At 41.4% G+C, this 14,501-nt stretch overlaps 1 protein-coding gene across 1 annotated transcript; it reads left to right on the forward strand.

Moving 5' to 3' along the window:
• Positions 1 to 3,194: 3,194 nt before the first annotated feature.
• grxcr1a (glutaredoxin and cysteine rich domain containing 1 a) lies at positions 3,195 to 11,447 on the forward strand (the record flags this gene model as incomplete). Its single annotated transcript, XM_080746462.1, has 4 exons — positions 3,195 to 3,599; positions 9,084 to 9,323; positions 9,389 to 9,454; positions 11,268 to 11,447. 4 exons carry the CDS (start codon positions 3,195 to 3,197, stop codon positions 11,445 to 11,447), a joined length of 891 nt encoding a protein of 296 aa, XP_080602588.1.
• Positions 11,448 to 14,501: the final 3,054 nt, after the last annotated feature.

Consider the following 14,501-nt stretch of genomic DNA (forward strand, 5'->3'; position numbering starts at 1 on the left):
GTGAAAACTGGAATGTCATTAGCCTATATGATTATGTGATTGTCTGTTTTTCTTTCTTTTTTTGGCCAAGAAGATTTTACAGATTACAGAAGAGGCCATTGTGGCTTTGGCTTGATCACTTTAGTGTCTCTATCCACTCTGTTTGAAAAACACTATCAATTCTGTCTGCCTCAAGCTAAGGAAGGTCAAAGGTTGAGTGCTCTGACAAATCAACAGCCCTGCAGGCCAGAACTACATAGCAGCATTCATCTAACCATGCCAGCAAATGGAAATCATTACAAAATCATTAAGGGCCTCAGTGGTTAACCATGTATTTTCAATGACTCTGGTTAACGTTGTTGAATACAGATGGGCAATACATATACGTGTGTCACAAAAACACCCTAATTTGAATCTTTTCATTTGTTCTCTTTTCAGCTGCCATTAATTTCAACATTCATCAACTTCATCAGAAATCATGGTAACTGCCAGAGAGTTATCTAAACTGACATAACAGACAAAATGATTATAAAGATACCAACCAATAGGGAGATGTTCCTATGTTTGCAAGTCTGAACTGAGACTGGTCATGTGACGTATATGTCTCCCTGTCACTCTGTGTCTCGAATCTCGATCTCACTTTCTATCTCTCTTCCTCTTTGTCTGTTTCACTGTCTATCACCGTCTTTGTCCCTGTTCTTATTCTTATTATGTTGAAACTTGGTTTTACTCAGTTACTGGCAGGCCTTTCCTTCATTTGGGTCCATCGTGTACCATGAAAGAGGGACAACTAGCAATGAATATGAGTTTGAATTGCATTACTTCCCATCCTATTCAAACAAACCAACGCGTTCAAATTAGGCCTACACTGTAAAAGGAGAAAAATAAGGATTCTGTCATAAACATGTCGCCTATTTGTATGAGTTCACCATTCATCAATCCCTCATAACCACTATGGTTACTACTATACACATATTTCATGACAGGCCTCTTTATTGAGCAGCTGTTGAGTTATATTTCTCTGGTTCCAGTTCACTAGGTTTGAGTGATTTTGTCATTGAGAGATATTGATCCCTGCTTCAGCTCTGGGGACTGAACCAGACAGGCATCTAGATGCAGCCATCAGTCCTTGTCTAAAGCTCTAGACTGTCTAGAGAGTGACAGGACAGTGCTTTTGTGGAATTGCAGTCTGCCCCCTGGTGGACAGTAGTGGGGGAAGGAGGTAGTGTCTGATAGACAACTGCTCACAATACAGGCAGGCATTGGCCACAATGTGGATGGTCTATTTGAATCACCCAAAATTAAAACCATTCCTCATCTTGTTTCTTAGAGCTCTTGTAATCAATAATAGTGCAACAAATGTGGTAGATGGCGGCGGGAATTGAAGAGCTCTAACCAAGCCATTATCCATTTGGTTTTGTATTTATTTTTAATGGCAGCGCAGGCGATTGGTGAAGCCACATTAGCACTATTGATGAGCAGGGCTGAGGGGCAGGGCCTTAGGTCACAGACTATCACCAACAGAGCAGCCTCTGTCTGGGTGTGCTTAAATGAGATAAAATAGTTCAATGACTCAGCATAGCGTGTGCCTTTAAATGACCTCAGGTGAAATTAAACCATTACCTCAAATCCAAAGTGTTAAATAGCTCTGAGAGTGTACAAAATGGAACCAAAGGACAACCAGAAGACTTCGCAGTTTTGCAGCTGCTAATGGAACATTGGATCTTCAAAAATATATGGAGATCTCAGAACTGTTGAAAATTGTTACAGTGTCCCTTTAGGATCCTACTAGGTTCAGAAGAATATTGTAAGAGCCCTGGCCTGTGATGACTTGACCTTTGCAGTCTTTCTGAGTCACTGAATGACAGCTTTAGACAAATGCTTTAGTAAAATGTAAATGTAACGCTTAATTTATAATCCCTCGTACAACAAAGTACAAATCAAGCTTAAGTCATCAGGGCTTTGGGAGATGCTGGTAAAGACATTGGCCTCCACCACCCCTCCACTGCCTTCTTCCCACTCCATCAGCATTAAGGCAACTGGAACAGGTGAAAGGATGGGGATAGGGGGGGGGGGGGTGGAGGTGGGGAGGGCCAGTGTTTACCTCTGGAGGCCAGACTAAGCCATTCAAACAGAGTGGTGTTGTCACCACAATAGGCTGACGTGTCACATTTCCTGGGGAGCCACTTCATCACCTGTGACACGAAAAACTGGCTCTGTGGATGCCCTGTTGTACTGCATTAGCAGTGACACATTATATGGTCCCATCATCCGCTTGTACTGCGTTTTGACGCCCAGTGAACACCTGCCCTATCTCCCTCCTCCTCCATGTTGGCTGCAACCACAGACACTTCCCCCGAGTGCAGAGGGAGAGGAGGGCGGAGTGTGTAGAGCTGAGGAGACAAAAGGGCGGAAGTAGCTTATGTCATTCATTCATGTGTGTGGCTTGAGAAGGCACACAGAGGAGTCTTCATTAATACATTATATCCTTGTCTTTGCTACTGCAGAAAATTGCTTGCATATACTACATAGCCTACTGTGTAGCATACACACAAACATGCAAATCATTTGCTTTATTCCAACAGGGAGAAGAATACAAGAAGACAGATGTTTCTATTAAGTTGACATGAATGTGGAGCAGCTACAATGTGTCAGTAACCTCACACAAACAAACAAATAACAAACATTATTTTAATTCTTAGTAGCTGCCTTGATGTACAAATCCCGGAAATAATAAAATGTACTACCTCTGTCCTATATAACCAGTTTGAAGAAGAGGCAACTGCTTAACTGCTGTGAGATTGTACTGTGAAATATGGAAAGGTTGCTTTCATTTCAGCCTATGAATTTCAGGAGTGAATAATGCTGTAGTTTGATTGAAGCAAATAAGGTCAGGACATTAAAATCTTTCTGTCAAAGGGAAAACTGTGTAAATTGTAATGAATAATTCAAAAGCAACTATCAGTTTACTAGAGGTTACCTTTCTCAGTTGCCATGGTAGGAAGACATGCATTATTTACTGGCTGGGTGGCTCTGACTGCAGCGGCTTACGGGCTCTCAGTCATTTTTAGAACTGTTCAAACTGTGAGGATTAAACATACCGGGTAATCCACGGGGAGAAAATAGTTTGTCTGGCCCTCACGTTTAGCTTCGAATGAGAGGGAAGGGATTGGGCAGCGGTATCACAGATCATGTAATCTGCTGCCGGTTTACCAATGGAGGAGACGATGTTGACGCAGGAGGAGGTAAAGCCACAGAAGCGGGTGAGGTTCCGCGTGGCTTCGGGCAACAGCGGCCGGGTTCTGAAGGAGATGTTCAAGGATGAGGGCCCATCTGACTCCTTGGACTCGGACTGCACCAGCAACTCGGATGCGGAGAGGGCCAGTACCCCGTCCACAAGTGGTGATGCCAGTGCACAACTCTATGGATTTCTGGGTTCTGAGTTGGACGACAGTGAGAGCGAGCCTGATGAGCTGCTCATATATGCCGGGGCCTCCAGAGACCGGACGTTCACCACCAGGAGGGTCAACATCCTAAGCAAGAACGGGACTGTGAGGGGGGTCAAGCACAAAGTGAGCGCGGGTCAAGTGTTGTTTGAAAATCTGCCACCATCCAATGGAGTAAGTATAGATTACTATTGATTGAAATGTGTGATGGGTGTGTCACTTGTCATAATACCTTCCATCACAGTCAATGATGGAAGGTACGGTAAGTACACTTACTCAAGTCTCAAGTAATAGGCTACTTAAGTACAATTGTGATGTACTTTTACTTTACTTGAGTATTTCAATTTTTGATACTTTATACTTCCAGGCAAACATTGTACTGTTAATTATTTGACAGCTTTAGGTAATGTACTTTGCAGTAACTGGTGTATTATTATACTGTAGTTTAAGCTACCATGCCAGCACCTCATCTTTACCAGCCATAAAGTAATGAACACATAATGCATTACCTAATAATAATAATCCAATGCATCCATTAATAATTATTGTGAAATGGGCCATAATAATTGTATGTTTGGTACGGTAAGTAATGCAAATGCAAATATTGTTTTACTTTGACTTATTAAGAATGACTTGAAAACAGGACTTTCACTTGTAAGTGTGTGTCACTATACTGTAAATAACTTTATATAAATACATTTATGATTCAGGCATTCGTAACAAAACTGATGGTCCTCTTTACTCTTTCATAGATAAATAATGTAAAAGAGAGACAAATAGAAACATTTGAGTGAAGACGGAGGTGGAAGGAGTTTATTTTTTGCTAAAGTTTAAAAAACTTTAGCAAGGGGAGGTCAAGGACTTAAAATGTAAGTCTTTGACTTCCCCTTTTGCTCAGACTGAAGTTAAAAGTAGCTACTATGGTATCTACATGTAGACCTACACACATATAGGCTACCCTCTATAAACATTGAAGTCAGGTTACTATGGTATCTACATGTACACATAAGCTAACCTGTATAAATATAAGTCTGCTTAAAACAGCTACCTGTAGACATAACCTATACGTCTGGTTAAAGTTAGCCACTGTACATGCAGACATAACTACCAGTAAGACACCTAAGGTGCGACTATATCGGACCAGTTACCCATCTATGGAGACCCCTGATACCCATATATGGAGATCCATGCTGTGAGAGCCCAAACATGCTTACTCAGTTATTCGTTATGTGAAAGAACCTATGACGTCTATAACATCTGACACACAGATATGGGCTGTCTTGGCCATCTGTCTTGCCCATATATGGATTATGTTAGTGTGGTATGTGGCCGATGTGGCCTCCATATATGGGCATTCCCCTATGAAGTCCTGTTAGATATGAGCTTAATTGATGACATCAAGGATCTCTTTATAAGGGCATAAAAGGGATTCTGTTAGTGAGGTTCCCCTGACATCTCAGTGATGGTAATATCAGAGCGTCAAACCGAGCTGCACACGGACGGAGACAAGATGTGACGTTTTCATAGTAAACTGCGACCTAAAACATACTGTATATCTTGTTATAGGTATAGCTGCATGTAGACATAAAAACTATATAAATATAAGTCTGGTCAAAGCTAGCCTACATAGATGTATAACACAAAAGACTACAAAAGTGGACAAGGTCATGGTTCAATTAAAGATTAATGATGCATTTCGGTAAGTGTTACAGGAGAACCTAATCAGGTTAATGAATTCTCAAGCCTTCGCTTTCTAGGTTCCCTGTACAATGATAGGCTTGCTCTTAAGTAACACCTACACTGTAAAATCCAGACTGTTAAAGATACAGTATGTGATTTTCTTTTGTTAAAATGTAAGAGTTAAATATCTGTATATTCTGATAATCATTGCTATAGAGTGTTTGTTCAATGATAGGGTCTCACGTATGCCTCTATCAAAATTGTACTTCTCAACTTTTGTAAGTGAGCTATTTTCTGTCTGTCATATCTGTTGTATTGTATGCTGTATGTTGTAGTACATGATGTGTACTGTATGTGGTGACGGACCCCAGGAAGAATAGCCATGCTAGGCAAGGCAAGTCAGGTTGGGATATATATGCAATCAGGAGAGACAACTCATACAGGATAGAGGATAAACAAGTGAAATTGGATCTGATGACGCAAAGAAATTGGAACACTATAAAACTGAAGCTGATTAATGGACTCTCTTTCTCCTGATTGGATTAAATTGGCAACCCACCTCTTTATTAAAGAGATGGAAAGACCCCGACTGCATGAACAAACCCTCAAGCAATTAGACTACAATTTGAATTGAGCTTGAAACATTTCACAAAAAAACAAAATAATAATAATAATAATAAATCACTTGGAGCACCTTCATGGACATGTTGGAACTAGAACCCTTTACAACACTTTACATTGATATTGACTGTTAGATTTATTGCTTTATTGATGTATGAAACATGTTTTATGAGGTCACAGATGACCTGGACATTCTTGCCACAGAATGTGAAACAGCAGATGGCCGATACATAGTCGGGATCGAAAAGTGGCGTTTGTGCGACCTTTTGATGATTGGCCGAATGACAGCACGTGACCTTGTCTGCTGGAAGCCTCGTCTGCTGGAACGGATGCAGCCAGTGGCCCGAACAGAAAACAATAGGTCACCACATTCAGCGCAACTCTCGGGTGCCTTTTCACACCAAAAGTCCTTTAAAGAGCTCTGGTCAGATCAAGAACCTGACACACGCATAGACAGGTAGCCTGGCGTTAGCAGACTGATAACGTAGATTCACTCACACGTTCCTCCGCAGTACTGATCAGGCTGGACTTCGGAACATAGGTAAAAAGTATGAGAAATCAGAAAATGACCGGGCCAATCAGTGACTGTGTAGTGTGTTATACTGTTCAGTTGAAACACATTGATTGACCCGGTCATTTTCTGATTTCTCATACTCGCTCCCTATGGGCCGAAGTCCAGACATCATACCGTGGAGGAACATGTGAGTGAATCCATGTTATCAGTCTGGCTGATGCCAGGCTATCAAACAGGCCGTTCAGGGGGGACACTTTTGAAAGATTTATTTTGGGTCTTTTATGCCTTTATTGATAGGATAGTAGTCTGACAGGAAATGGGGAGAGAGATGAGGAGTGACCTGCAAGGCCGGAACTCGAACCCGCGGCGCGCTGTCAGGCTATTTTGGAGCTTAGTTGCCTGGACCGTTGCAGATATTGTTGTGTAATGTTGGACTGCCTTTTATTAATTAATGTCTGTCACTGTCACTTCTCAGCAGGGCTATCCTTCTTTAGACATATTGTCATGTACCGGTATGTCATATGTCACTATGTAAATGCATTGTTATTTTGGAGTCTTTGTCCTTTATGTAAAGCATAAACAATTTAAAATGTGTGCGTGAACACACAGCTAATTTCTATCAACATTAATTCCTCTACACATGTTCACAATTTGTGCTGTAATGAAATCCTGGTCAGGCTTTATATTAAGGTCAGGTTTAATTAAGGCCACATTTATAATGCATTAATGCACTTATAAGGCATTATAACACTTATACCAGTAAGACTCCCTAATCGGGAGATAAGCGACCGTTGGTCGCTTATCTCCACAAATAGGCCAAAAGTTTGTTTTACCAATTATTACACTCTATGTGAACATTTACATCAACAAATCCCAAGTACTATGCAGAACGACCCATTTCAAGTTTTTCTGTAAGTCCTTGTCCCTTTTATGCCCATATATGGATATTCCTGATGTCATCAGTATATGAACATATATGGGCTTTCTGATATGCCCATATATGGAGATCTCTTAACTGTAAGCCCTTGTCCCTTTTATGCCCATATATGGATATCCCTGATGTCATCCGTATATGCCCATATATGGGCTTTCTAATATGCCCATATATGGAGATCTCTGTATCTCCATATATGGGTATAAAAGGATACTTCAGGTCTGACATCAGGTTTGTTTATATTGGGTTGCTAGGTTTGACATCACAAACTCCATGGGCCATCTGACCTAGAAATCTATATTTGGGCATAGATGACTCATCGTGACCTCATCATGATTTCAATCGCTATAAAAGGACTCTCAGTGACATACACTCTCCACAGATAAAGCAGTCAACCAGCCTACCAGTCAACCCATTCTTTGATTACTTTGTACAACTAGATTAACTTTTCAATGGCATCCCCACTGGAATTGACCGAAATGTACGACAGACAATGCCGGTCTTATACCAGGAAAGAAGCATTTCTTCGACTCAGACCTTATCGCCAGGGTTGGCTTATAGCAGCTGTCGGTAGATAATGCCGGTCTTATATAAGGGTCATTTGTGTACGGTGTGATTTGCCATGGTTACTCATTGAAGTTGAATCTCCATATATGGAGATAACCTACGCATCACACTAAGTCTGACCTCACCAGCCCATATTTGGGCATGAGCAACTTATGTCTCCATATATGGAGATATGATGACATCACACAGTCCTCAGCCGATGATGTGGCGTGATGTCATACAATATACAAACGAGCCCAGATATGAGCAGGGCAAAGGTGTGACGTGTGACGTGTGACCGACCGACCGACCGACCGACGGACGGACGGACGGACGGCCGGTGGAGGTTTTGATACTAAACTGCGACCTTACGGTCGCAATTAAGGTTGGGTATATGATTCATCATAATGACATGTACGGTATAATGCATTATAAAGCATTATAATGCACTTATAATGCATCATAACACACTAAATCTTTATAATTACGCATAACAATCTGCAACAAAGACACTTTATAACTAACTAAGTTAAGTAGTTTTAATGTGGTGTAACACTAACACAGAGGACAAAACCATTGCCACTGCCAACGGGATGGTGCTCGAGGCCAGAAATGTAGTCCTCTACATACGGGGTCACAGAAAAAGTTAGAGAGAGGATGAGGCTGCATGGCACTGCGTCAGGCACCCGGAACTAGTGGCAAGGAAACTGACACTGTGGAACCCAGGGCAAAGCCTGGAAAGGCAAGAAGCACACCACCTATACGTAGAAGCACAGCAACGTGACAGCTTAGCTAATAACTATGATCTCAAGACCCTGATGCTATCTATAGATAGGAGAATGTGGAGGGCAGCGATTCAGGAGTCCCAAGTTGGTGTTGGTGTGGTACACTATAAGCTTATAATGCATTATGACCAGCACTTATAATACGTTGTACATAATAGTTTTAAGTTGTCACACATGATTGTTATAATGCCTTAGGCACATTATAAGTACTATTTACCAAAAATGCAAAATGTCTTTATTGGGGTGAAGTTGATATTGGCAAAGGGTAAAGCACCATTCCTACCGTGATAACTATAACTATATCGTTCACCATTGTATTTGTTTTATAGTCAGTGAATGTGAACATTGCCATCCAATAGACTAACGATTTTCAAAACTATACTTATAGTTATTGTGCTCAGTGTAAATGGCCCTTTAGAGAAATGTCTGGCCTCTTGAATTTTGTGTGTGTGTGTGTGTGTGTGTGTGTGTGTGTGTGTGTGTGTGTGTGTGTTTGAAAATATTGTTTCTATCTCTTCAAAGTTTACCTGTGACAAAAGCAAGAAACAACATTTTCATGATGCTTCATCTTCCTCCAGCAGGAACTATCAGTTGAGTTTGGACGGATTGTGATCTACACTACAAGCTTCAGAGTGGTCAGAACTACCTTTGAGAGATGTGAGCTGGTGCGGAAGATCTTCCAGAACCACAGGGTGAAGTTTGTTGAGAAGAACATTGCCCTGGACAGCGAGTATGGCAAGGACCTGGAAGAACGGTGCAAGCGTGTGGGAGAGCCCCCCTCCCTACCAGTGGTGTTCATCGATGGACACTACCTTGGGGTTAGTGTTTTTACTTATAATTTGAATCCTACAATTCGGCATCCATTCACCACCATTTCTTTCAGGGTGCAGAGAAGATACTGGATATGAATGAATCAGGAGAACTTCAGGATCTTCTAACAAAAATCGAGGTAAGTGTTTGCTTTTGGAAATGTCTCCGTTAACACAGGAATGTGTTTAAATATTCATATTTGATGTTGGATTTGATCATGTATACAGTGTTTATAAAATCATAATATATTTTTCACACTTGTTTGCCTTAAGCCATTGAGATGAACATACTGAGAACAAGAGCTGTCGGTTTTCCCTTTTCAATGAGAGCATCAATAAAAGATCAGTCAAGACTCAAGTGCCATGCACATCAATATTTGACCGCTAGTAATAGAATGCTTGCTACTGATTCTACTTCCAACACATTAATTAAAATGCACAAGCAGATCATAATGCACTGTAGTAGTGCAATGTAAGCAAAGGAGGGCCTCTTGGTCACTGGTCATTGGCCTGATTTGAACCCAAAAGCCTCCACTCACCAGTATCAAGTGACCAGAAAAACACTGACTTATGCAATTACAGACTTGAAAGGAATGTGTGTGTCAAAATGGCGAGAGTCAAATTCCACTAAGGAGTGAGTTTAGATTTAGGGCTATACTTTAGCGTGCAACAACCTTGTCATAGAAACTGAAATTGTGTGACCCGGCCTGAACTCAAACTGTTAACATTATATATGCACTTTGCTCAAGACATTTACTATCATTTTAAGGTCAGACCTCACAAAAGTATTCACATCAGAACACAAAGCTCTCTGCTTGACAATTGCAAAGACTAAAGGGTTAAAATGGCTGGCTGTCTGGGTTTATGTATGCATTCCTATGTTTAGGGAGAGTTCTATTCTAAAACATGATCTTTCCAAGTTGACTTGTTTGAAATTGAAATGTTTACTCTAAAATAATTGCGACGTGAGAAATGTCACAGCTTGTCTTGTTTTTACAGTCTATGGGTTGGTTCCCTTGACACATCACTGTGACATCACAGATATCACAGGTGACATCACCTATGTAAAAGTCCATATATTGGTATTCCCCAGAATCCCATTTATGAAGATCCCTGATGTCATCGATATATATCACTGGCCAAATGGCCAAGACATGGCCCATATCTGTGTGGCTGGTTCAGATATGGATCTCCATGTATGGGCATAAAATATATTGTATGTTGTGATGTCATGGGAACCACTCTAACAGAATCCCTTTTATGCCCATATGGAGATCCCTGATGCCATCAATATTAAGCCTATATCTAACTGGACTTCATATGAGAATGCCCATATATGGAGGAAGACAGCCCATATCTGTGCGTCTGGTTCAGACAGGGATCTCCATGTATGGGCATAAAAGGGATGTACTATATATAGATCTCCATATTTGGGTAACTGGTCCGATATACATCACTGGCCAGATGGCCAAGAATTGGCGCGACCTCGCCCTTTAGGGCGAGGTTGCATGTTGCCCTGAGCACTCAGAGTTTACTAAGTACCCTGGGTTACTTAGTACTCAGGGTACTATTAAATGTGCAGTAATTATAGCTTTGGTTTCTTCTCTCCAGCTCTTAAGTAAACTTTGGGATACCAATGTTATCAAATCAGGAGAGTGAACTCATACAAGATACAATTGAAATTAGAAGTGATGGAAAAAAGCAGACAAAATTGGTATTGTAACATAAAGGTCCAGGTGATAAATGAGATCTCTCCTGATGGAATGACAATGGTGTTCAACCTGAAAACGTATTTCCTCTTTTCTAAAGAGCTGGAGAGATGGGGAGAACCCTGATACTGAAATATAATATGCATTATTTTGGTGTCAATGTTGTTACTAGAGCCTATATGTGCATATAGTTTCCACCTTTCGAAATTGTATTCAAACTCTGGTCGTTCTTTCTTTCCCCCAGAGGGTTCAGCAGCCCCACACGTGCCAGATTTGTGGGGGCTATGCCTTCATCCCCTGCCCCATGTGCCATGGCAGTAAGATGTCTGTAGTTCGCAACTGCTTCACAGATTCCTTCAAAGCCCTCAAGTGCACTTCCTGCAATGAGAATGGCCTGCAACCCTGTCTGAGCTGCAGCCAATGAGGATATTAAGTGCCTGACCACAAACAAAATCCTGAGTGTTCATTTAGCACTTAAGATTTGACTTGTGCAAACTCTTCTTGCCTCTACAGACTAGGAAGGGTCAAGCATTGGACTACATTAGTCAGTGGAGCGCGCGGGCACACACACACACACACACACACACACACACACACACACACACACACACACACACACACACACACACACACACACACACACACGTCCCATGGCCATCACCAGAAATATTGATTTGTAATAAAATAAATGAATGGATTTTGTATTTTGTACGTTTTATATTGTGCACTTTATTTTCCTTATGTGATGTGTGACACTGACAATATCTGTGAAAGAGCAGATATGGGTCTTCATTACATCACAATACAATGCATGATGCTGGTTGGTTACCAAAGGTTTCAGAGGACATGTCGCAATGCCATAGGAGAGACAACAGTAAATACTGTAAAGTAAAGATTCTCACAACATTGTGGCAATGTCTCATAATCTGTGGTACTAAACATTCTATGCCTGCACTCTAGTCCTCATCCTCTCTAAGCAAATGCCATTGGGCTTGATTCTCTCAGCACATTGTAATAATAACTTTATTTACATGCGGCCACACTGAGCATTGACAAGTGCCAAAACAAAGCTGGATTGGGAGGACTGTACAGTACACTAATGAAGTCTCTCCATATACTGAGGGCTCACTGTAAAAGTGTAAATCTAGCCTCTCCTCAACGTTAATTAATTAATTGGGTAATTACTGTAGAAGTGACAACAAACCCTTATTGGCAAGGCTCATGTCCCTTATCAAACAGTATGAGGGTCAGCAGTCAGCGCACAGAGGGAAAGTTGAGCACTCAGTTTACAATCGGCACACACATGTGCTCGCACGCACGCACGCACGCACGCACGCACGCACGCACGCACGCACGCACGCACGCACGCACGCACGCACACACACACACACACACACACACACACACACACACACACACACACACACACACACACACACACACACACACACACACACACACACACACACAGGCTATGTCTAGTTAAATAAATGTAACAAATCATTAATAAATAACAACCATATCTGTTTAAAAGCACTTGATGCATTACATTTCAGACATTCCGATTCCAGGCATTATCCACATGATTCCACAGCAGCAGGCACCACAATCTAAACCAGGCTCCTCCTGCCTTCTGATTCAAAATCAAGTCTAGTTTACCAGGCTAACCACAATCCAGTTGTATTTAGTCAGTTCAATAATATATTTGTGACTTGACTGTTGGGGTTCCAGTGACTAATTTAAGACAGATGGAAAACTCCATTTGCATACAATGTTACGGCTGTTGATTAATGTAATTCCAGAGTTGATGTATTTCAGATAATAATAGGCTAGAAAACTGTCAAAAATGCACAGTGGTTCCCAAACATTTTAGCTCAAGACCCAAAAGAGAAATTAGACATTTGCCCGGTACCTTATAGTGAAAACAGCAACGTTGTGAGCTTGTAGAGCTACTATGTTTTCCTATGTATGGAATTTCTTAGATTTTCTTTTATTAACTACTTATTCAAATCGTTGCATTTTTTTCTTTATTAACAAACATCTTAGCTTTTGGGGGGATGTTTTTTATGTTTTTAAATAATATTTAGGTCTAATAATTAAAAACTAAATGTAGGAAATAAAAATGTAAAGGACCCATAAAAAGGTGTCTGCCACAAAAGGGTCCCGGCCCAGTGTTTGGGAACCAGTGCATTAGTGGCAGTAGGCCTACTGTGAGCCACAGATTAAGGCAAGCCAAGCCAACCCAGTCCATGTTTAAATAGATGAGCGGTAACCACACGACACCATTGTAGGGGTTTGTGTTGTTTTTCAATGGATGATGTCATTTGCTTGGCTGACGTCCAGCTCTCTATGCTATCATAGCCCTGTACAATGCTGCTTGAACATGATTCGACAAGGCAGCACTGTAAAGAGGCTAAAAGCGTAGAGCACCACAGATGCATCCTCCTCCTCTTGCCATTTGCTTTTTACAGCGCTCGTACGCAGTGCCTTCCATCCTTCTCGATTTTCTGTCATCCTTTTCGGTTTCCTGTGATCGAAAAAGCAACTACAGTAATAACACGATTATGTGGATAGGGGGAAAACAGCACAGGAGCGTGCGCGTAAAGGAGATGCCGTAACCCAGATTCAATATATTCAATCGAATGATTCGATATTGATGCCCACTAACAGGCTCCTTTGTCTGCATTTTGCTTGCAGGATGGATGTGAATGAATATTCAATAAATAACTAAATTGGCAGGGTTTGAAACCAGTAGGCTATGTGGTCATGGTAGATAGGAGGTTTAAAGACCCCACAAACAGCAGTCTATTGCGCCCCCATACGGTAGCCTGCTGGAGATTGAATAAAGGGGGAATGAAAATATACATAGAAAATGTGACAAAAAAAATGCTAATTAAGAATCACTAGTCGAAGCTAATGAAATACACACCAGTTATAGTTATTATAGGCACAACAAGGAAGCGAGACTATGAGAGGCAATAATGATTCTGTGTTTGATCATCACATCATGTGCCAGGTGTGCTTCGACGCATGATTCTTACGATAATAACCCATCAATAAACTGTTATTTATGGTTGATCATTGCACAAGCGACCATTTAACTGAGGAGGGGAAACATGAAAGGAAACGAGATGGGCAGTGGCACGGTTGACTTGGGAATGGCATGAGACATGACACCAAGCGCGCAACATCCAAATGTTAGACAACATTTAATGGTTAAAAACCTGCAGCGAAGAGCGTCCCTTTCGCTCCATTCTCCGGGCTTGTTGAATAATTATTTCAGTCGATTGGAGTTTAGTATGGTCCAGCAGCCGCGATGCCGTGCGTAATGTTTTCAAGCTCCGTCAAGCCAGCTTAAATAAACCACAAAACCCGCATCATGTCAGAAGATTGTAAGCGTTTGGCTTCCGGTCAGTTGATTTCAAAATAGAGCGGACGATGACCATATTCATCGTCTGGGCTGTGTGGGGTGTGGGTC

This window comes from Nannobrachium achirus (genome assembly GCF_963921795.1).
Source record: "Nannobrachium achirus genome assembly, chromosome: 17".
Classification (NCBI taxonomy): Eukaryota; Metazoa; Chordata; class Actinopteri; order Myctophiformes; family Myctophidae; genus Nannobrachium; species Nannobrachium achirus.